Here is a 25,592-nt window from a genome sequence, read left to right on the forward strand (position 1 = left end):
GCTGAATATCTGTGAAGTAATACACAGGCCCATATGGATTGTCTGTAAGCATTCTTAATATGCACATCACTTATTTTGTTACGGCTGTAATTAGAAATTCTTAGAAATAACATAAGACTTTTGCTGAACCATTCATCAGAATTGCTAAAGATCATAAAATAATTGTAAATAACAATTTAGTGAATTAATTAATTTATGACTAAATGGACTATACTGATAAGTATGTTACTCTTCATTATACTTCTACAGAAAACAATATCTATTTATTGTACTATGACAACTAGGTTTAAATATAATATAATAATTTACCAATTTTAGCCACAATCCTGCAAAAACTTGCATCTGCATTTAAACAAATGCATTAATAATCCCAGCAAGTCTGGAAAACAAAATAAAAATTGAGGTGTGTTATTATCAAAATAGCTAAATGCAAAGGGATATATTCATGCAGGTCCTTTTCTTGTTTGTGTTTCATAAATTAAACTCTAACTGTAGTGAATAAAGCAAGAGTGTGAGCCAGGAGCTTTTTCTTCAAGTGATAATCAATAATGTAATGGCAAAATTTTGTGTTCTAAGGGTAATCAATTAGATGGTATATGAATGCTGAATTTTAAATGCCCATTTTTTTGAGACTGTTTCAGTTAATGAAAAACAATAAACGAGCACAGGGATTAGATGAACACAAACAAAACTTAATCTGTTTGCCTCTTAATGACAAGAGGAAGTATTGGACAGCTGTAGGATCCTTGATCCTATCCCATTATGCCCATATCTAGAAAATGAATGGCTATTTTGTACTAGTACACTAGAACATATTTCCTAGGATAGTAGGACTTCACATTTGAAAGGTAAAAAGAGGTATAAGCTTAATTTAAATTCTAAATTTTTCTGGTTTTTTTTTTAATTAAGATAAATCTTCTAGTTCCCTCTACCTGTTGCAAAGAATCAAAAATTAAATTTATATGATTCTTTGAAAAAAGTAATTTTCTCTATTATACAGAAGCTTTCTGTGTTCCCTGAATTAGTGAATTCATACGTCAAAAATGGGTTTTTTTCCAAAAGTTACAGTACTATCTTTTCTTATTTCTCAGCTGGTGGACATCACTGCCTCCTAAATACATATTAAATGAAGTGAGATTAGAGCATTTCAGGTAAATTGTAAAAAAATAATAAAAAAAAAAAAGAAGTGAAGGCTGGCATAAAAACATCATGATTTTAGTATTTATTATATTCATAAACACTGAAAATTCAGTAAAGCAAATTCAATAATATGGTAAATAATTCTTCATTTGCATGGCAGATTTTAGAGTTCATTGAACTTTAGTGCTGGAAATTATAGGTTTATAGATTAGCATGTCAGCAAAGCACATGCTAATATAGTTCAAATGTCAACAGATGCTCTCAAAAGAGGTATTTTCAGTTTCTTTCACTTCTCTTATTGACATATTGGTGCATAAACTCAGGAATTGACAGAATTGATGACTCCAAGGCTCAAAAATGGGAACAAAATGACTACGGAAAGCTTTGTGGAGGGGCCATTTTTGGCAACACAGAAACAGTCACTGAAATCCAATTCCAAGTGCTGTTGGAAAGAGTTTATCCACATGGAAAGGAGTTGTCCATGTCTAATCAAAATAGGAAGTAGAATCCCTCAAAGGGACGTCTGTGTGATTCTGCCCTCTCCTTGAAACAGTGAAGAATCTCTTGCTCCAGAGAAGAAACAGTTAACAGTGTTGCCTTCTATCACCCTAGAGGCCTTTTCTTTGATACTTGTGTATATGTATGTGTGGAAGATGGTCCTTTTTAAAGAGGTTTTTTTTTTTTTTTCCCATCTAAAATTCTTCCTAGAATGATTGAATATGTTTGTGTGTGCACTCACATTTATGTGAGAGAGTGTGTGGTGGGGAAAATGGTGATAAAACACAAAGGAATTCTATATGGGAACTTTAAAATACATACGTCTTATATTTTTGCCTTGCAAACCCAAAGTCAGTCAATAAAGTTTCTCTGGGACAGGAGGGAACATGACAGAATCTATTTTAAGCTCAGTGCACCTCAGGTAGTCCACTAAAATGTGTTCTTGAGCACTTTGGTGCATCAAGCAGCTTGTTCTGTTGCACAGTACAGGTGTTTTTTTATCTGAGCTTAACAGGAGCAGATTCTAAGTGCTGAAGATAGTTAAAGGCCTAGGCAGAGGTTGATAGTGACCTTTCCATTAAGAGTTGTCTAGTCAAAGACTTTACTTTTCCAACTTCATTTTCAAAGAATACTGTCTATTTTTATGTGGTCTTACCTATGGTCACACATTAGTAACACTTGGTAACTGCCAGTAAAACAGGGCTAGACTGTTTTAATTATAGTTTAGGGATACAATTTTTTATACTTTCCTGGCTCTGTCTTGGGACATGACCGATTCAAACTCCAGCAGGGCTCAGGTTCATAGAAGTTACAGGATTTAATCTTTTCTCCCATTGACGCTTTCATTTTTCCCTGGCCAGATTTCCTGTCTGAAACTTGCCATGACATAAAAAAGCCTCTAACCCCACTCTTTCTAATTTTGACTGGGGGAGAGGTAGTGAGGGGTGGATGGGAATGGGGGACAGGAGCAGGCCACTGCATCTGCTGGGTAGGGAACTTGCTGGGAAAGACTGCAAGACTGCTGGTTAACAAATAAATTTTACTTCAAAATACTGAAAAGCTGAAAAAAAAATTCCTAAAAGAGCATGTTACCAGTAGGTCTACTAATCAGCAATACAAGGTCAAGAAATTTCCTACATGCTTGGCTGATTTAACAACTGCATCTGAAGTGAGACCAGCTGCAACTTAAATTTCTGCATCTCTACAGAGTGACAACTAACTTTATATGGCCTTTAGAGCTGGGGCTTTTCTTGGTCACAGCAGACTTAGGACTGGGTATTAGTATGTCCTGTGTGTATTTGAGACTGTTCTCTAAACGTTGTGAACACTTTATACTGCCTCTATACAGTTTTGCAGAAAAATGATTTTTATAGAAATATTCAAATGCAATTCAATAGCTAAAGGAACTCGAACAGAACTGCAAGAGTGATTCATTTTACTGTCAATCAATGAAAATTCTAGTGGGTTATTAGGGATTTTGCCCCAAAATTATTTTGCCTTCATACTTTGATTATTGCACTTATCTTTAATGAAGTGAGAGACTGAAGACCTAAAAAATACTACATATTACATGATCTCTGTGAAAAATATGAAAATTTAGATGATATCTTTATTTCTGTTAGGTCTTAAGGCTTTGGTGAACAGCACTGATAAGATGCATGTGTTTAAACTACTACCCCACGTTAATTTTTTTTGGTTGCAAAATTGCTGTTTTGTTTGTTTCTGTATTGTGGGGATATAGACAGGAAGGCTTCACATAACTTTTAAGTGTCTCTAGGTTGCTCTGAAAAGCATGGGGAAGTGTTCATTTTATTAGTTTCCCTCAAAGTAGAGGACAAACAATAGTATTGGAAATATGTACTCCAAGGAGCATCAAATTAAGCTTTTACTTGTGAACCAAATAAATGGAAATGTATCAAGACTTAAAATTAATTTACTGATTAAAAAAAAAAGGCTTTTAGAAGTGCTATTACACAGAAAAATTAACATGTTTGTTTTTACTTTGTAACTATAGTACATTTACTCCTAAAATGCAAGGCAGACGGATGGGGACTTCAGGGAGAATCACTAAGAGCACAAGTGTGAGCGGAGAGATGTATAAGCTGGAGCACATTGACGGGAGCCAGTCGGACACGGCTGTCGGCATGGTTGGAACAGGTGGGAAGAAAAGGCGTTCCAGCTTTAGTGCCAAAGTGGTTGCCATAGTGTCTCGAAGGAGCAGAAGCACATCTCAACTCAGTCAAACAGGTGAGTGAGACACACACTCTTGGGAAACAGGACTCTCACCAAACGTGGTTTACCATAATTTCATCTGTGGCATCTGTGTTACATGTATATGCATATAGACTGCTCGAGAGAGAAGATTTTCCAGCTGTAAATAAATTTCTGAGCTATTAATTTTCTTTGATTATTAAACATCTGCAAGAAACAATATACAAATGTCTTTTAGAATATGTGCTGTAGTTACTTTCTCTTGGAAGCCTTGTCTCTTAGAAGCCTTGTTTACAGGTAGGCCAGGAAATGGAATGAGACACATGTCAGTATCAGCAGTGGATAACCATTTGCTAAGACCAGCTTTTTATGTGTAGGAATTTATTTTAGCAGAAGAGTTGAGTATGAATGTGGGAACTGAAATCTGAGCAAATGAATGGCAGTTATGCAACTCAGATCACAAGGTTGTACCTGTAGTGGAATAAAATAAGTTTTTAAAAATTACTTTTGTTTTTTAAGTTGAGAGTTAATCCAATACTTTATTTTTTTGTAAGTAATACTGGCAAGCTGGGGTCAGTGATTTCAGATAAATTAGATGACAACATGATGCTTCATTAGGAGCGTAAGCCTTCCAACTCTTTATTGTGACTCCAGAAATCTTAAAAGCTTCATATCAGCATAGCCTCCAGGAGCAAAAGCCCATACAGAAAGATAAAAAAGGGAAGAAGAATGTTTTAAAGTCCCTATCCTGCTCCTGAACCCCAGTGAAGACTTCTGCTTTTGTCTTCAATGGGAGCAGGACCTCACCCTAAGGGTCCTTTCTTACTAAGAGAAGGAAAACAAAGAGGAAAAGCTTCAGCCTAGAATGCAATGCACTCATATTTCAGCATTCCTCTCACATAGTCAGGGTATCTAAACTAAGGTAAGTAACAATATTGTTTATTTATATCATCAAATACTTTCCCCCTTTCCCCTGGTTTTCTTTGATTGCCAGATAGGCAGTAGAATTGATCCTTTCACAGTTAAAGTTTGGTCAGCTATAATAAAAAGATTATTATACTTTTCTACACTAATGAATTTTAAGCCAGAAAATCATATAGTTCAACCAAATGATAAATGAAACTGATGTATTTGAAGCCCAGAACTGTAATTAATATCGTGTTGTTCAAGAATGCACTGTAACTAAGTATAAGACTGGAATATAGATAGTTGTACACAGTAAGATGCTGGTTTAGATGCATCAGAATCAATGGTGTGCTCTGTAAGTAATAAAAAGTGGTATTATCATGTAGAAAGGATTTCTACGCTGATATTTTGGTCCACTTAAAATCTGAGCTGTGACTCCCAAGCACTTCTCAGTATCATCTATTTAAAGCTCTTATTATCCTAATCTTCATAGAAAGGTACTATAGTTCTCCAAGTTTTGCTTGGTGTAAATTTCAAAACAATAGGAATTCTGCAAGGAATGGAACTTCTAAAGTTTTAATGAAACTCAAAGAGCAAATCAAATATGAAAAACATGATTATGTATTATTCATGATTGTAAAACAGTTCAGAATCATCTTTACCTTGTCTTGTTGTGACTTAGGCTAAGAGTATTATCTATGGTATAATCAGAGCAACTAAAAATGTGTAATTTTTTTGTCAGTCACTAATGTTGAATTTTGTCAAAAATCAGTGAATTAAATGAATATTTTTTTTAGAACAATATATGCATCAGACTTGATAGAGCTTCCAAATAACATTGTTGGAGGCTAAGTACTCATCCTAAATCAGGGACCCACTTCCGTTCTTCCCTATGTTATACAAGATGAAAGGAGAAACCTAAAAATGTCTATTTCATTTTAATGTGTTGTGCAACTTACTAATCTCTCCACTACTAAGAATTATAGAAAAATTCTGTTATGTCAATATAATATATACTGGGTACTTCTTTAAAATTTATTATGTGAAAATTGTTTCTAATAGTCAAGGTCTGAAGTTTTGGAACTGATGTGAAAATTTATGGGCCTCCAAAATGGTTGCCAAGTAGGAACTTCTGGGACAGATCTTCAGGAGCTGGAGGTGTGGTGTTGATGCAGTATATGTATTTTAAAGGACGTATAAAAATATAGAAATAAATGTGTAGCCTCCATAGGTTGTTTAGGTTTTATTTCTATGACTTGCATGATTATAAGTAAGGGAAGCATGACACAATTATTTGTTTTCAAAAACTCAAAATAGAAGATCAGAAATAAAATGGCAGATTTTTTTTGAAAAGCGTAGGTTCTATATTCTTATGGATTGAGGAGATCTGAAATTCTAGTTTACTGCTGTCTTCAAAGCCAGTAAAGTTTATTACTTCACTTGAAAAAATTGTCAAAAAGAGCTGAATTTGACTTTTTGTAGATAATTCTTCCTTTTCACATACTGCATGGGCTTGATGTTATATAAAAATGGAAGTGGTATGTATGGAACTGCTGCAAGGTAGCTATTAATTATAAGATTTGATTTTCTATTCAGCTGAAAAATGAGTGTGTGTGCATGATCCTCTGCATACATGTTCGTGTCTATACATACACACATGGATTTCTTTGTACATATGGAGCAGATCCACTTGCAGGTGGAAGTTAGAAGGACCAGTAATCATTATTTTATACACCCATGTCAGTGCTGTTGGAAAATATTTATTCAGAATGTGTGCCTTATAGATGGTCAGTGAAAGAATTGGTTTCTATTTTTATGTAAATCTGCAATGGAATTATGTATTTTTGCTGCACCTTCCTTTTATGTTTAAGATTTCATAATACTTGTAGTAACTGTTCTGTGAAATCCCCTACTTACTATGTATTTGTTCATTGTGCCCACAAATTAGATAATTAGATAGTTCACCAGAAAAAGCTTTTAATCTTCTGACAATATTCCTAATGAAAATCCAGCTCTTCTTATGTTATCACAGTTAAGAAGAAAAAAAAAAAAAAAAAAAGAAGAAAAATACGCAAAACTCCCAAAAGGACAACAGAAAATTGAAAATAGCTCCAGGCATGCATAACCATTTTAGCTATAATCCAACTTTTCTAGCTTTCTTTGTCAGCCTTATTTTGATAAATAAATATATACATATATACAGAATAAATATGTAACTTCCCATTTTCTGAATACAGCAACTAAACTTTAAATTACAGGAATATTATAGGAAACTAGATTAGGATAAGGAATCATCATCAGTTGTCTTGATTTTGTGTTACAACACTATTTTCTTCTACAGAAAATCTTATCTTGTAGTTTACATATCAATGAGTGACTGAGGTCAGTATTGCTCATAGTACATTCTGATATTTTGATTTGGGGCTCCAGGTTTATTTTGAATGAGAAGAAAATTTCTGTAATAGGAGGAAAGAATTTTATCACAGAATTTGTACCATATATAGAGACATAATAATGCATTTGGAAGTGGATAGAGGCAATAGTGGGGGTTATCATCAGTAAAATGAGTTCTGGAGAGAAGGACAACCTTAATCTCAGATAAAAAGAAGTATTCCCATCCCTGGATCCTTCTCAGTTCTTCTGGTGCTTACAGATATGTGCCTTAAGAAAGCAAAATAATTCCTCCCTTTTGCTTTCTACTTCCTGGCCAGCAGATAGTGCTTCAGAAAGACCATCTATTTGTAGAAGCCACACTTTTCTTCTCTTTAAGTGCCAACAGTGGCTTGCAACTATTTTGACACAGATAAGAGTAGAAGAGATGCAGAGAAGGAGAGTGAAGAAGATTAGAAGAATGGGCAGCATTTCTCGTTTGACATTACACTGATACCAGGTCAATTTTCTAAATGAACATACCTTGCCATGTTTATGGTGTGAATCACAATAAGATTTTTCTATGTAAGAACCAAAGTTAATTGCTTTCCATCTTCTGTTGGTGAAGTTCAACATCAACCACCTGAAATGAAGCCATAGGCATTAATGCTTCAGAGATAGATTACATACCATGAAGCAGAGCTGAAATCAAGTATTGTCACAAGGTGAAAACAGAATGAAGAAAAATTCTTTTCATTTATGTGTGTCTCTGAAGTAGATACTTGGAGGGAATCTTGAAATGTTTGTCTGCTTCCCTCAGGAAGTAACTTGAAACCTGAGCAAAAACACTATCTTAGAACATATTTCCCTATGTAAAAACTCGAATCTCCTGCTAAAGTATATTTTCTGTCATTTTCTGTAATTTGCCTTGTAAAGAAGTGGCTTTCTCTGTGTTCTTTTGAATTAAACTCCAAATTCCCAATTTCAGATAAGATTGTATCATCTAAGTGAGGAAATTGTCACTGAGCAGTAAAGTTCTGATAGTCGTGCATCCCACAGTATATCTATGCTCTTTTTGTGAGCTCACTGCAGCTTAAAGAGCTCTTCTTCATCCAGCTCATTGCCCCACAGTTCCAAGACTGGTCTCAAGGTGGCTTTCCCTCATGGTTGGATGACTGAAGTCAAGGTAAAGATTTAGAAAATGAAACCTCATTCATTACTCTGTTGATGGAGAATATGATGATTCCCTGGAGATACTTAGTGACTGTTAACAAGCAGTCAGTGTTGTGCAAAAAAAAACCCTTGCTTGGGAAACATGGAAATTTAAGCAAAGCAGTGCTTAAATAGAGCCTTCCAGGTTCAGAGCTACCTCATTCCAGAGTAGACACTGCCATTAAAAAAAAAAACCAAACCAAACACAAACAAACAAAAGAAAACCAAACACAAACAAACAAACCAACAAAACAAACTGTCAAAACACAAAACCACACATTCCCCCACCCCCCAATCTGTTAATCTGTTTTTAATTTTCTCAGTCTTTTTTATTTGGAAATACCGGTAGAACTATTTTTCTGTCCATCCTTGTAGCAATTTTGTGGTAAAATGAGAGATTTCCTACAGGTCTAGATAGTATGGACAGAAAAAGCAGATAATAAATAAGAAATAAAACATGCTGGGCAAGGCCTTTGGATGGTTGGCCTTGATAAGGATGGTTTGTTTGTTGTCTTTCTTGAGGACACCACTTCTTCTTTGCATAATTGTGTTTCTTTTTACAAGGGTTGTGACAAGATTTTCATGCAGTGGTCAGGCTTTTTTGTTTCCTTGATATTTCACATTGATTGCTTGACTGATTAAATGACCAGGATGTATTTCTGATCATGATTCTTTTACCTCATAACATGACTTTATTTTTTAATTTTTTTAGTGAAAGAAATTGTGCTTATTTGATAAGAAATGAGTGTTAGACAGAAGTTTGAAATAATTGATATATCTAGAATTCAGTAAATCATCTATTATTATTATTAGATTGGATAGAAAGCATGGGAATCAGTAAGGAATACTGGATACACAGAATGTCAGGAAGAAACCAGCTAGGAGGGAGGCATCAACTGGTTTTATTAAAACAAGCCAGAGAATGTGCTAGCTGAATTTTAAGACAAAACCCACAGGCAGATTTTGTTGATATTTTATTAGAGCTAGTGTTTATGCTGCTAGAATATGATGATGAAAGTGATTTAGAAAGTATGTCAGTTCCTGGTAATCTAGGGGAAGGACTCTTGGGGATGGTCCTGTGCTGAGCCATGAGTTAGACTCAATGATCCTTGTGGGTCCCTTCCAACTCAGCTTATTCTGTGAACATTCTGTGATTCAGTGACAGATAAACTTGAGGATAGAATATTTTTTCTGACTAGCACTCACTGTACCACAGAATGTTCACAGAATAATATAAGTGAAAAACTGTGACAATTCAGATTGCAAGTTCATTCCTTTCGGAATGCGTAATGCAAATTTTCAGATAAAAAAAACGCAGAAGAGTTTTTGAATCTAAAGGACAGCACTATCAGAAACTGCTATAATAACAAATTGGTATAAATTGGTTACAAATAACTTTTATATTTGTATCAAAATTACAATAAAGTTTCTAATAGTCAGAACAGAGAGAGAAGCATCTTAAACCTCTCAGAGCATTTAGCACAATAGGGAAAGAGCCCTTTTTTCTTGTTGTTTCATATCTAGCATAATACCCTTTTGCTGTTTTCATAGGATTTATTTTCTGATATTACTTTTTTTGTATTGCGATCTCTTATTCATCCAAGTGGAATGCTACAAGATACCAAATTTTCTAATGGCAGATTCAGAAAATTAGCTTGGAATTAAGAATTAAAATTAGTCTTACAGCTATAGTGTTACCTCACAGGTTTAACCTGGTCTACTGTAAATCATATGTTGTTCTCTGTTTTCTTAGAGGAGAATTTCCAAGTACCTGCTTGTGTTGGGCATTGATCTTTGCAAGAATGTTTCATATTTACACTTGAGCTTCCTTACCTACAGCTATCTCTGTTTCGTTATCTTAAGTCTGTAGGGTTTCAAAATCTTTTCCTTAATTTTTCAAGTGTGTACTTGAAAAGCAAGTTTCAGCAACCTAGCAGAAGTGTGGTGGTCTGTCCTGCAGCTCCCTCATTAGTCTTGCTTGTCTGTTCAGTATTATCTCTGTGAGAATCTTCCCTGACTGGGTTGGGTTTTTTTGCCAGAGCAGCACCTTAGCGCTTGCTCTGCATAGTTGTGATGATCTGTGCGGATAATGGCTCTGTTGCACTAAAAGAAAAATGTAGGGAGATTGACATTTAGAAGGATTTCTCTTTTCAGCCAATCTAAAAAAGTCTTTAGTGAGGCAGCAGGGATGGTCATGGTGCCTTAGGGATGGTGACAGGATCTGGGCTCTGCACCTGACACCCAACAGGAAAGAGCAACCCTGGTCCCAGCAAAAACTCTGAGCTGCTCCTGCAGCCAAATGTTACTGCAGCAAGGGGTAGGGAAAAGGGTGATGAGCAAGCAGATGAAGAATATTGAAAAAAAAAAGAAAAAAAAAGAAAAATACCTAATTATTTTCATAAGAGGAGCTCTTTCTTCTAGTAATGATACTCAATTCTTTGAAACTCTTGAGTGAATGTAAGCATGTTCTCTTTTATTTACTGTTGCTGTCTTGCTGAGGAATTCAATACCCTTAATAGAAACACAGTTCAGTTCCAGTTACTCATCTTCCAAAAGATTTCCTAATAAGGGCTAGTATTTTCAAAGTCCCACTGCTCTGTTGTATTAGTGTTACATGTGGTTCTTTTCCTTTTTCCTGAAATGCAAATTGTGACTTTTTCTCCTGTTATGCAGTTGCTTGGCTTGTACTCAAAAGTATTGCTCTGCTTATGTATTTGCAACTTCTCCCTAGGTTTTTAAACAGAGATATAACTGCAGCAATAACTGTTCTTAGGGCTATTTCCAATATGTAAGTAGTGTGGGGTTTAGGAAAATTTATAGCTTTCTGAAAGCATAATCTTGATTATGCCTAAACTATGTCATGCATGTCTTGTATAATTTCAAAATATGTCAAATGTATTTAATAAGTGTAGCTTCACTGCTATGTTTACATTGTATTTTCTTATGAAAGGTCTTAGAAAAAAACCCTGCTTACAGTTCTGACTATATTTAACTGGTCTCTGATTAAAGAAGATTTTTATTTGCTTTCTTATCTGATTCACACTGTTCACAAGCTTTATTTTGTGCAAGTATAAACACAGCGTTGAAATAATACCAAAATTATGACAGAAAAAGGAAATAGAGTGGTGCCAAAGGACTACCAAGAGGGAAGAAAATTGTACTATCTTCACATTAAAAAATTCTGTGCAAATGCCTCTCTTTAAGAGAATGTCAGTTTAAAACTTGTATATTATTACTTTTCATATGCTTCTTGCCTGATTAGATCCACAGATTGTGTTCTGGAACTTGTAGAATTTTAGAGTACCTGCAGTCATTCAAAGGAAAACTGCACTTTCTCTGTGGCACAGGAATTCATTCCTTTCTAATGGAAGAATAAAGGCCTCTTGGTTTAGAGTCAGAAGGCTGAGTTTAATCTTGATAGACCTGATTTTTTTTTTATCTTTCAGAAGCAGTCATTTTCTTATCTAATATAAACCTTGTTTATCTTTTTAAATTTAGATAGCCTGTTCAACACAGTATTTCAGATACAGGTATCATATCTCGAATTCCCTTAGGGCCAAGAAATTATGTAGTTTGGTTTATTTTAGAAAATAAAACTGACTTTGTAAAAAATCTTGACTTTTTTTTGGTTTTGGGTTGGTATTTTGGTGGTTTTTTTGGTTTGTTTTTGTTGTCTTATGGGTTTTTTTGGAGGGTGTGGTTTTATGGGGGTGTTATTTTTTGTTTCGTTTATAGAACATTTTTAAAAATCATACTTTTGGTTATAAGATTTGGGGAGATTGAGTTTTAAAAAAGGTTCATTTAATGAATCCAAAGAAGTATTAGAGACATTATTTTAATCTTATTAGGACTTTTACATGTGAATGGGAAGATAAGCTTTGAGAGATTTTTCAGTAATTTTTTTTTTTTTTTTTTGCTAGGAATAGAACTAGTAGCAACAGAATCCAAATCAAAAGCAATAAACTTAACCTAGGACAAAATCTGTTGTTTCAAGGAAAATAATAATGATCATTACAATAATAATAAAGCTTGCTGTTTTTACTGCAGCTGATTGTGTTACTGTATTTATAAAAAAAAGCTGTATACATGTATAAGGTAGCTATATAAATCTGCAATACAGCTAGTGGCCCTTAGATACTCCGAATTCAGTACTATAAGTAATGAAATATGCAGAACTCAGTAAAGTTATGGAAAAATATTCATATAATTTTTAATTATGATTTTTGCAAGTTATTAAGGTAGATGAAAAATTATTTCCAATCTAAAAATTTATTATTTGATCTTGAAAGGGCAAAATTTAGCTTGAGTATTTCCTAAAATATGAATAAATATGAATAACATTTTTAAATAAAATGCTACCAGTGTCAGAGCAGGTATCAGTTCACAAAATGTTTCAGTTGCTGAAATTTACTTTTTTTTTAATTTCAGCTGAAAACTTTCACCCAGCTTTTCAGAGCCCTCTTGGTATATAGATTCTCCAGCAGGAGCTTTGCATATGGATAGGAAAGAGTCTGAGCACACCTGAGGCACACTCTTAAAAACAACTCCCTTCTCCAGTTCTCTTCAGATATCAAGAAGGGAGGTTGGGTTCAGCTGGCTGAGGACCACGTAACAGCAGCATTGCAGGACACAGATGATAAACAGGGACAGGCACTGGCCTTGGACCCACAGGCATCAGTCAGGCGGTGTTTTTGCTCCCCAGGGCTTTTGGCCAGTCCAATGTTGACTTTGTTTCCAAGAAAAGAAGGAGCAGCAGTTTAATGTAAACTGTGTGACAAAGGAATTAGATCTCTGATTGTATAATTTTTATTACCCAAAGTACTCTTCATACTTTAGATGGCATGTAAATTACATTAACATAAGTAATAACCACTTTGGCAAGTCTTAAAATAGAACAAGGATAGAAGAGATGAAAACAAGCACCTTATATTACTTGCTAGTCCAAACTTGCTTCCTATCAACCAGTCTGACACATAAAGAGAAGGGAAAAGGGGGATTGAGGCACCCAATTCATTTCTTCCTCTTCAGTACAAAGCTTGGCTCTTCAGTGGCATCTGCTTGCACTTCATGCATAAATGTGGCTGATGTGCAGTGGCTTTTGTCCCCTGGAAATGTCTGCTCCCTGTGCTTGTGAATGGCTTTCACCAAAACATTCCAGAAGTGATTGCTTTCTCAGCAAGTCAATCAAAATCTAGTGACAATTTTACAGGTTCATATTTGAATGGATAATTTTAATTTTATGCTGTATTTTCCTTTGTACATGTACTGGTATTTAAAGCATTTAAATTAAATTTGGAGTGATTTTGACCACTCCATTTGACTATCCAGTTTGTTGCATGTTAAATTTTCTTCAAATTGCCAAGAAAAGACAAAGAAAAAAACAATCCCAGGAAGTCAGAGATGATCGAATCTCTAAGTCACTGGCATGTTGTCAAAGTACAAATATTTTTTTATCAACTGTGGCATGTTTTTACCATTTTCATTAGGCTTTTGAATGTTCTGCCAGCTTTTCTTTATTTTGATAAGGAGTTTTTAGAAGTGATTTCCGTCTAACTTCCAAAAGGGACCCAATAGTGCAAAGTGCTGTTTGTTTATATTTGTATTGATTTCTCTGGTCGTGTTAGGAGCTAAATATGTCTGTTATTTGGTATAACTTACTCGGAGTACTGCATAAAAAACTGTGCAATGCTGAAGTTGAATTTCTGTTTCCTTTTGTACAAACCTCAGTACAGTTACTCAGACCTCAGTAACAGTATATGTGGCCTCTGTGTATCCTCAGGTCTGGCTCAGCTTGCTTGAATTTACTGAAATTGGACAATTTGTTTAGATTTTCAGACTGAAGTCTACAAATATTTAACTGCAGTGCCATAGAATTAAGACATTCAAAAGTCTAGAAGATTAAACTACAGTATTTGTTCAATGAACTGTTGTGGTTTTATCCTCAAAGTTACCTTGAGAACTGCTTTGAAATTACTTAATATTTATAGATATACTTGATGCTCACAGACAGACACTCACATATAGTTTACTAAATTTACCCATACAGCCATTTTTCATATAACAAAAATTCAGTTTCTGGTGTCTAATCACTTCAAAAGGTTCACTTTACCAGGAATCTTAGAAATGAGATGTTTTAATTCTTGGAAGCTCTAGATGTCTGGCCATCCTAACAGAAATTCTCTGTGTGATGGAAGCTTGACTCTGCTTCAGGTCGAGCAAGATCAGTGCTAAGCCCAGAGGAGGCAGTTGCCTTTCTGCTTTAATTCTGTGATCTGTGAAGCACAGAAGTTTCATGGTTAGATAAGATAGGGTGGGTGCCCAAAACAGTTCCTGCCTTTGAAGCTTGGGTTATCTGAGTACCTTCGATTTTATGTAGTGCTTGGAAAATATCAGTGTGAAACACTACTAAAAGTCTGGGGAGGTGGGAGTGGTGGCGGTGGCAGTGTGTTAATAGTGGATTTTGTGTCTTTGGGAAAAGAATCAGTGTCTTGGGAATCCATTTATTTGTGATGACTTCTCTGGTTTCAGAACAGAACTTGTCAGATTGACAAGTTATTTTAACACAGGTGCGTGGAAATGGATTTCCTGTTTACAAAGCATGTTAAAATATCCAAAAGCTTTTCCAGGCAGGAATATCAGGGTTGCTGTTTCATTGCTTTCACATGGCTCTTGTTGGTTTTATTTATAGTTCTACCATTTGATTAGATTTGATGGTGTTAAGTGTTCTTTCTCAGAGCACCGCCAGACTTAAACACTGAATTAATTAGGGATAGATGTGACCTAGGATTTATGTAAAAAAGTGGATAAGTTTGACCCATTAGTCTGCCTTTAAAAGTTATTCTCCTAATGATCTTCTTTCTGAACAGCTTTTTTCTGGAGTTCATGGTCAGGGCAGGGTGAGGAGATTTCTTTGACAAGGCTCATCTGCTTTCTCCAGTCTACACTCCAAACATTACCTGGGAAAGATGTTCAAGGGACATAGAAACAAACCTCCAGGTTTTATACTGGTAGGGTTGATTTGCTTTTTGCATAATTAAAGTTTTCCATTGAAGTAGTATTTATTGCTGGAAAAGAAATAATTCACCAGAAAAACATTTTGAGGGAATCAGTTGTCTTTAACTTACCATGTTAGGGACTTCTTCTGACTAGTAGAGGTACTCCACTGCACTGTGAAGGGGTCACTTCAGAAAGGTCACACACAGGATCCAGTCTAGTAACCAAACCCTGTCTCCAGAGTCTCAGTAATGGTCCTTGTGAGGCACAACCACCCCAAGAGCTGGGTTTGAAAGAACTGCATTTATATTGTGCTTACTTTTTTCCTCGGCTGTTAAAAAATTCACAGCTCTGGCTACATATCACAGCAAGAGAGCTATCATCTCTAGCATGTGTTGGAACAGACAACTCTAATATATTTATGCAGGGATTATAGTCACAGATCAGGAATATAGGAGTTGAACCTTTGTCATTGACTGGGGAATCCAGGAGAAAAAGTGACTGGGAAGGTGGTGGAGAAAATGTGATGAGTTTGAGTAGCAGTTTACAGTTTTCTTTAACAGCATTTACATAGTTGCAAACACAGTTTTATTTATTCTTGCACAAGAAGTATTTTTATGCTCCATGCCTGCATATAGGCCTTTACCCTATACTGTGCTTCATGGAGATAGCTATGTTTATAGCCAGCTTGGGAACAATGTCAAGAAATTTGATGGGATCCCCTTTTAGCCAAGGTGCACGCTCTCCTAGTCTGCCTCACAGTAGTTTCTGGTCAGAAGTTTGCCCATGGCCAGAATCCCAGGAGAGTGACTTTTCCCAGTAATTTAGATTTAGATTGTAGCAGGCAATACTATCTAGATTGTATCTAACAATGCTATTTAAAGTTTAGTGATTTGGGCCAGGGGACACTCTGTAAAGGGCAAAAAGCCCCTCTCCAGTCCTAGTCTTTGTGATCCAGAGACAAATCTTTCTGTGCAAATGCTGGTGACTGAATATTTGACATAATGTATTGTTCCATTTTTAATTAAAAAAAAAAAAAAAAAAAAAAAAAAACAAAAAAAAAAAACAAGGATGCATCCAGAAAGACTTGAGCACAAATCTTCCAGCCAGGGTTTCCCACTGCTTAGCTCTTCAAGGAATCCCATGAGTCCATTTTTCTCAGATTGTGTTTTTCTCAATAGACTTACATGGTACAGCTGTACTTCAGGACTTGGAGAGGGATTGTGGGATACAGAACATGAACCCTGTCCTTGACAACTAGAAAGGCACCATTTTTCAAAGAAGTAGACCAGGAGCTGTAATCAGAAAGGGTGGGAGTAGTCCAAACAAGTATAGGTGTCCACAACATAGCTGTCAGTTCATCGCTTCAGGCTTGCTTTCTAGCCAGCAGAAAGAAATGCTCACTTCCACACATGGCTTAACCATCCTCAAGTGAATGTCTGAAATAGTGAAAACTAAGTGCCCCCTAAAATGTCTGGCTTTCTGTATATGTTTTAAAAGGAGTCTGGCATGACTAGCTCCTGTGCAACATCTATAAACACTTGAAATTTAGTGAGCTGAGTACTACTTGGCTTGTGCTCAGCCCTCTTTGTTTCTGCTCCCAGCCCTTTCCTTGGTCCCCCTCAGAAACAAGGGCTTTCAGCTGCCCCAGTCCTTCATATCCTGTAGCTGAATCCTGCAAAGTTTTCTGTTGCCTGTCTTGCAAGGAGGAGAGGCACAGGGCAGAGTTGCTTGGATAGAGGAGGTCTTCCTTAAAAAATAACCACCTCTGGGCTACACAAAGTAGCCACATTCTTGTTCTTCCAGCTCTACATGGAATAAGCAAACTGTGTCAGAGCACCAGGCTTGAACCTGATCTGGCTGGGTGATGGCTAAGTTCAAATTACAAATGCAAGAGTGCCTTTGGCACACTTATTTTCCATAGGTACAACTGTCTTAAGATTTCTGATTCTATTTTTGTAAGTCTTGCTGAGATGCTGAAGTCTCTACCTCATAAGTGGTTTCTCTTATTTGCTCTGCTGATTGCTCAGCATCCATAACATGTAAAGTCAGCCTTCTAAGATTCTGTGTGAATGCTAGATGCTGTGTGAATACTAATCAAGAGGCACAGTTTTGTGTGTGTCTGTGTCATATTTTTGTATTAATTGTTTGCATGAAAGGAACCATTAATATGTTTATGTTAAAGAAAGTGAGGTTGCCATCCTCAGAAGTAATGCCGTGAAAAATCTTTAAGAAGACCATTGGTTAATTGTTTTAAATGTCATCAAATGTCTGATGATCTCCTTAAATATCCTACTTTTTCTGATGAGCAAATGTCATCATTAAAACTAATACTGTGTAATTGCTATGAATCTTTCCAGTCAAAACAAAAACTGAATAACCATGAAGATGGAAATGACACAGTGAATTGTAAATTTATTGCAACTTGAATTAGTTGTGCTCTCAGCACAACTGTCATGATCCAAGCCTCTCATACATCGTCATCAGTCAAGCAGAATATGTAATAATAGCACCTGTGATACAGTGTTTAGGATGAAAGTGTAGGTACTTTAATAATATTAATTTTTTTGTATATGATTAATGAAAATATTACTTTTTTCTAGGATATGGTACTGCCAGTTTTTGCATGCTGGGAATATAATAATGCTCTTAGTCTTCAAAGGGCAACTGGGGAGCACTGCAAGCTGCAATGTGCTGTCACTCACCCAGTGCTGCCCTGTGCCTGGTGCTGGTACACTGAGCAGTAAATGTGTTATCTTAGTCTTACTGGGGGTTATGTGTCAATGCTTTTGTCAATACTATGCTTTCTTAGTATTGTTTAAATATTACTTTTTGCTTATAGTTGCAAATAGTCTGTTGCTAAAAGAGCAAAAAATATTTGGACAGCATAAAGTTTAGTTGAGTTAAAAGTGAGGAAGAAAAACAGGAAGGCAAATCAAATGTCCAGCTGGATCAGTGGTTGATCCCATAAGGGAGGGTGAATGATGATAGAGGAGACTGAGAGGGAATCTCATCAATGCATGTGGATATCTCAAAGATGGGAGTCAAGCAAGGAGTAACGGCCATAAACTAAAGCATAAGGAGGCCCACCTCTGCATGAGGAAGAACGTGTTTACAGAGCACGGGCACAGGCTGACTAGGGAGGTTGTGGAGTCTTCTCTCTGGAAACATTCAAAACCCACCTGGATGTGTTCCTATGTCACCTGCTCTAGGTGACCCTGCCATGGCAGGGGTTTGGTCTGTATGGTCTCGAGGTACCTTCCACCCTCAACCATTCTGTGTCTCTGTGATGTCAATTTAGGGTGACAGATGTGACATCTCCTGACTTTCTTCTCATGTTTTGCTCTTTATCTGTGTTCATGTGGTGCCCTTGACTACAATATTGACAGTACTTATGACAGAAGCCATATGTCATAGAGAAGTAGGATCATCAGTTGTTAAAACAACTACGTATGAAATGAAATTGCAAAACTGAGAAGTGAACATCGATGTTTTGCATTGTAACATTCTTTTTCCACTTAAAGAGCTTCCCACAGGCATGCCAGTCAACATGTTAGTGCACAGGTAGTTTCTCTTTATGCATAAAAATGGTCTCTGTTGGGGGGATATGCTTATTTTTAAGAAATCAATTGGTCTTGAGAGTTTGATGCTTAAAAATCCCATTGATTTCAAGGCTTAAGAATTTAGCAGCCCAAAAATACTGTTCTGTAGAATAAATGGATGACATTTTGCAGATTATTTTCTGTTGTTCAAAGTTATCTGTTCTCTTAGAGTTGTAGTAGCAGTATAGCAGTCATTTTGCAATAGCTGGAGCAAGAACTGCTATGCCCATTATGTAAATATGTACTGTTGATCTTTGTAGTGCAATTTATTTTATGTGCTCTTAATTTATGTTCTGACTTTTATAGTTCGTGTCAGACCTCTTTAATAGTAGTGATGGTTCTTTGTTCTTTGCATTGTTGGCAGTCATAGACCTTAAAGCATTTTACAAAAGAACGGTAAGTGCCATTGTCCTATTTTATTGAGGAGCAAACTTCAGGACTGCGAGTGATCCACTGAAAATCCCACAGTCTGCGGAAGAGCCAAGACTTCCTAAAAAGCTTACAACTTTAACTGAAAGATTAAAAGATACTTGTAACTGTTTGTTTACCTAGGAGTATGTGATAAGAGAAACAATATAGTGTGCATGTGTGTGTGTAACCACTTGTGTGTAATCTTTACACAGGGGTATTATTTTAAGGAAAGAGTCTGTGGGACATTAAATTTCCATACTTTAAAATGCATCTATATATCACTTACATATTAAACATGTTTAATAATGTTTACAATATAAACCAGGACAGTGTTAGCTTTCTTGAAATTGGGATCTCTGGCTGAAAACAATATAATGTTTGATGCCCAAACATTATAAAGTAGGACTCAGCTCTGTGCTGCTGGGGTATAATGTGGGCCGGCTTCATTTAGCGTCTTAATTTCTTGTGTCCTCCCAGTAAGAATGTTTCTCTTTGGGGGATTTTAATTAATTACTCTTTAGAAGTTACTTGCTTTAAGGGTAAATACCACAGACCACTCCTTGAAGTGTGAAGTTAGCTAAATGAGCAAGTAGCAGTAAATTATTAGTTGATGTATTTTAGTGATATTATAGAAGGTATGTTGACCACAAGCTGAGTCAGGACCTGACTGTAAGAAGATTCCTAAAGTCTTTTAAGCCGGGAACTCAGTTGAACTATGAAGAAATGCATAGGATATGTGAACAGCTCATTAAATTAATTAAAACAGATTCATCCATCACTGGGTTGCCTTGTAAATGTGTATGTTTATACTCACATCCTTTTGACTGTTCTTTTAGCTCATGTTTTGTACTTCAGAACATAGCATGGTGACATTTGTTATCCTATTTGATGGCACAGTGCTGAACTCTCTGTAACAAGATGTCTTCATTGCAATTGCTAGTTCTTTTTTTTTTTACCAAAATAATAATTACCACTGTCAAAATTATCCTTACAAAATATCTGAAAATACTGTGGTTACCTGCCTTGCTGAATAGGAAGGTGGTATGATAAGAGTTTATTTAAGTGTACACAAGATGTTCTTCCTTGCCTTTGTAATTCTGAAGAAAAGCAGACTGGAATTTCACCATGATTCTGGGTTGGTGCTTTATTTATCATTGTGTACTTGGGATGAATAGAACAGAACATAATATAAACTCACAGACTGAGAGTTGTATTAAAAAGAGTTGTATTAAGACTTTTTATATAAATCATATCCTATAACAAATATTTCAAACTTTCAGGCACCATGGTGCTGGAACAGGAGTTTATAGGCAAGTTAGCTTTGGTTTCTGAGGTGTTTTATTTTCCTCACTCTTCAAACAAATAGTATCACATTACAAAGTATTGGAGTTTTCTTCAAATATGATGTATTAAGTATCCTCATGATGGTGAGGTCCAGTGCTATGTATTCTTCATGAGGAATAGCCTCATGGAGATCTATGCATGATGAACTTGGACTTGGTGAAAATTATGCATGTTTTTGTGAATATGTAAGACAAAAAAACTCTTTCTGGATGTAGGAGAAAAGAAAATATTTAACAACACTTCAGATTTTTTCTAAATAACCCATACGTGTATATTTCATTTGATATAGTCAATGACTCTGTGTAGCCCAAAGTTCCTTTGAGGATGACAGAAAACTGTATAGAAAAGTTAAGGCCTTTGAAAAAGTTTTGGTCTTCATCTTCCACTTTCCCAATGATGCATTACACGTAGTGCAGTCTTCAGAGAAAGACCATTGCTGGGCAAGGGTTAGAAAAATTGATTTTATTGAAGTATTTCAATGGAAAAAAACATAAATTATTCTAAGATTTTTTCTGACTATGTATTGGAAGATCTTGACTTGAGAGAATTTTCTGCTAGAATATGTTCTTGTTAAAAATTAAATACATATATTAGAAGCTGAGGAAAATAGAGATATCATGAATAAAAATATTCTTTTGAAAACAGTATGCAATCAGGCACATTGTATGAAAGGACTATTAAGTAAAATAATTTTTAGATTTGAGTCATTTTTCAGTGAAATTGCCTCCTGTTACCCCTGAAATGTAGATTAAAACTCACTTCAAAAGAAAGTGGAGATTGTGTTCATTACATATCTTCAGTGCTACGTCACTAATAGATAGGGTAAATCTTGTGATTGCAGACTCTTTTTCAAAAATAGTCTTTTTCTAATACCTGACATACTAGTTTTGATATTTTTCATAGCCTGAAGATGATGTGTTTAATAACATATAACTATGGTGATATAAAGGCTGGAAAATAGTTATTAAAATATCTATGTATGATATTTGACTTTATTCAAAGTCACTTTTATGTTGTTCTTATTCTGGCAGTAGCTATTTATTTTAATTTATCAAGGAGCTTCACAAAATTTCTGTTTTATGATATTTGCATGCTCTTGATGTCATTAGTTGTGATTTTATTAGAAGTTGGCTACCAATTCGATAATTGTATTATGTCCTATCAGACCTTACTAAGTCAGGAAGGTAGTAATACCAGCTTTATATAAACAAGCCAGGCTTTATGCACTTCTTATTATTTATTGGTTTATCTCATATCTTCTGTCATATTAGATTCTGTTGTAACCATGGAGTTTTAAAGTCTGACCTATTATAGAGGGTATAATAACAAAACTGCATGTTTCCTTAAATAGTATTTCCTAATAATAAAGCAAGACTCAGCTCTGATCTTAGATTTTACCTTATGTGATTTTGATTAATTGTGTACATAGGAATATTTTTTTTTCTGTTAATATATTATGTTTAATCCTTATTTTGACAGCATCTTACCTACATGGAATTTATGTGTCTTACTTTTCCCTGCTATTTAATTGGCCATTGCTATTTCTATACCAACCTATACTCAATAGCAGCTACCCTCTCACACTTCAAACACACCCATAAAGAACCACTCTCATTAATGATCACAGTAATCCTAGGCAGAAAATAGAGGTTTATCTGTTGGTTCCAAGAAAAAATACTATCTGAAATAATTTGTGTAATATAGAGATAATAAGAGATTAGTGCATCTGTTCCAAAGAGCCTGACCTTCAAACCATTAGCTCTGCAAGATTCAAGCACCATGGTGTAATCCTGCTATGAAAGGCAAGTTTGTTTTACTTTTGTATTTTATGATCTTCATCCATGAGCTACTATATATTGAAATCCCTGGAAAGATGTAGTACTGCTGGGCTTGAGTAATAGAGTCTAAAGTTACTGTAAAAGGCATGTTTCTGTTTAACCAATAGTAAGCCTAGAACCATGAAAAAAAGATTTGTTAATTATATTTTGAGTTTGTGCTGTGTACTCTGGGGAGTCATCTTTTTCTCTGCTATCCACAAGTAAATTCAGGATTTGAAATCTGTGGTTCAGACTGGCTGATTGATTATTGCAGATTTTCATGTTTGTTATTATGATGTGGATTTGAAAATTTCCCTTTGTAAAGAGCTGTGCAATTTTCTGCTGTCCTTTCTCATTTTCTTTGATGTTGATGCTGATGTACAAGTTTTATTTACCAGTTTATCATTAAATGGTTGTTATTTCTTCATCTGTGATAGATTTATTAGTGCCCTCTATATCAATACAGCAGGAAAATTTAATGCTCAATCATAGTGTCTGCTTTTGAGTAATACACAGGGAAGAAAATGGCCTGTTAAATAGTTCAGTAGTGAAATTAGCTTTGTATTGTATTTTTTGTTATTAGCATACATGGAACAACATTTCTGAATATTGTATTAGTTCAAGACAAATGCCTTTGATCCTTAAACTTATTAGTGTTCATGCATAGTTGCATTCAAATATGTATGTCATATAATTTTCTGTTTTAGTTGGCACGGCAGTTTGGAAGTGTTTTCACTTCAGAAATATATACAAGTCTGGGAGGGAATCGGGGTTTTTTCTGTAGAGATAGGCTGTATGAGCACCACTTTTTTTTCACCATCTCTTTCTGCCTTGTGTTCAAAAGGGCTTTAAAATTTTGTAAATGTTCACTCTCTGCTTCTATTTATTGGATGTAATTCAGATGCTCTCAAATATTATTTTATTATATATATGGCTAATTCTTATATTTCTCTTAGCTTTTTATCATGTTTGTAACAGATTATGTATACGATAAGTCTCTGATAAAACAAGCTGACAGTCACAATAAAAAAATCTTGCTTTGTAGTAAAAATTTAGTGTAATTTACCAGGGAAATCACAGAACAACTCTCCCTGAACTGGTGTGCTTTTTTGCCTCATGTCTGTTGACTATTGTCTCGTGTGCTTCTCCTCTGAGAAAGGCAAGTGCTTCCTTGCTAAGCAAGGTTTGTACCAAGAGAGGAGACCTGGGGAGAATGAGAAATGAGCAGCCTTAGGCGCCTGAAAAATAACCTGGAATTGTCTTTGATGGCAAAATGCAAGGTACTGCAGAAAATCCTGCTGTCTCACACTGCTCCCTACCTTGCCCAGATATCAAAGCAATACTGATGACAGGTTTTTTGTGCTGGTCTCTGTCTATGGCACAGCTGAACTTTTGTATCTTGTCAGTAGTGTTTTCCTCACAGCGTTTTTGATAATGAACATAAACCAGCAATATTGGATGCAAACCTTAGGATTTCATAGCAGAGTTATGCTGGAGCATTCATTTGGGAAGTTTGGCTGAACGATGTGTCTCTGAAGCAGGTCTTTGTGTGCAGTTGTCCACTTTCAATAATATAAACACAAAGGGAACAATTATATCTTAGAGTTATGCAGTGTTTATCTAGCACAGATCCGCTGCCCAAGGCGTAGATGTTTTTACCCACAGATGGCTGTAACTAATGCAAACCAGACTGAGCGTAATGCCACAAAAAGCTCTCCGGAAATGGAAACATTAAGTGACTGTCTCCCTCACTACTTACCTGTCTTAACTACTACTGTGAATAAAAAGCTGTTTCAAAAGATAAATTTTTGCACCAGGACCACTATTAACTGGATTTGAACTCCAGTTGTTCAAAAGAAAGAGCATCTCCTGAGTTTTCAGCCTCCTTTCTGGAAGTTATTACCTGGGCTGATCTCAAAGGTGAGAGCTATTGTCTGTACATCATCACAACCTAGCTAGTTTGGAACTTTTGGTAGTTACATTTTAAAATAAATTCAAAAGCAAAGTAAGCATTAGTACAGGTACTTTGTCTGAAAAAAGAGCATGGTTATAGTTTATTATAGCTGAAACTTCAGTGGGATCACTGATGGTGGTACAAGGGACAAGGCTGCAAAAACAACATGCAAAATTTTGTCTAAATTTGTAGGAAGCTTAAATAAAAGTTTGTTTGAGGTGTGGTATGTTGGAGGCTACCAAGAAAAAATTACTTTGTAGTGAGTTTAATATTTCAGGATTCAGTGGTGGAAGAAGCGGCCAAGTTTTTGGTCAGCCTTTGTGTTACACATCAGAAGAATAAGTCAAACAGTTTTAATCCTGGGAAGGGGGTTTGGCTCTGCAAATAAGAAATATTTGGAATGATTTTTCCTGGGACTAGAAGAAGAAGCATAAAGGAGGAAAGGTTGTAACACAAGGAGCTTTCTGAGAGGCTGTAGAGCCATGGAGCTTTCCCTCTGTGTGCTTTTTATTTCAACTTTAAACCTTCGCTGAGTTACCCTAAACAAGAACCTGTGTAAGAGGAAACTTCTGTACACTTGATACAAGGGCAGTGTTTTGTTTAAAACTGCTCAAGGTGGCAGGCAGATCCTGGAGCCTTTGCCAGGTGCAGGCTTAAGACAGGTCTTGGGAGACTGACATGCACACATTAGCAGCTCCCAATGTAAGCATTTCATTCCTACCATGGTATTGTATTGAGATAAATCTTTCCATTTAATCTTTTTTCTTTTTTTTTTTTTTTTTTTTGTAATTTAACCCACATCATAGTATACAGCTATGTAGTTTTGAAAAAGGCAATGTCGCCTTCTAAGCATAATTTCTAAAATTGTCAAGATAACTTCAACTACTGCACTAAATAGGAAATCTGTGCCTAAGCAAAGAAAATACGTGGACACTTCTGCATAGGTGTGACATGAGATATACTGCATCACTACTGGGGAGGATTTTGAGTTTTTGACCTCTACAGTATTTGCGATCTTAAATCCTGTTATGTGTTTATTAGCTGAAATGAACAGTTTAATTTGTGGCATTTTTCTCCTTAATTATTTTATGATACTTGAAATAACCAGAACCTCACCATAACTTGAAGATCTAC

General features: G+C 35.6%; 1 protein-coding gene across 45 annotated transcripts in view; it reads left to right on the forward strand.

The window, feature by feature from the left end:
- RIMS1 (regulating synaptic membrane exocytosis 1) overlaps positions 1-25,592 on the forward strand; it is a 296,320-nt gene that overhangs the window by 253,707 nt on the left and 17,021 nt on the right. For 30 of the 45 annotated variants that reach the window (XM_068183776.1, XM_068183777.1, XM_068183778.1 and 27 more), the window contains one exon: positions 3,653-3,885. The exons of the other annotated variants lie outside the window; for them this stretch is intronic. In XM_068183776.1, the coding sequence (XP_068039877.1) occupies positions 3,653-3,885 (233 nt within the window). The remainder of the gene's footprint in view (positions 1-3,652; positions 3,886-25,592) is intronic. 45 annotated transcript variants of the gene reach the window in all.

Source organism: Anomalospiza imberbis, chromosome 3 (genome assembly GCF_031753505.1).
Source record: "Anomalospiza imberbis isolate Cuckoo-Finch-1a 21T00152 chromosome 3, ASM3175350v1, whole genome shotgun sequence".
Taxonomy (NCBI): Eukaryota; Metazoa; Chordata; class Aves; order Passeriformes; family Viduidae; genus Anomalospiza; species Anomalospiza imberbis.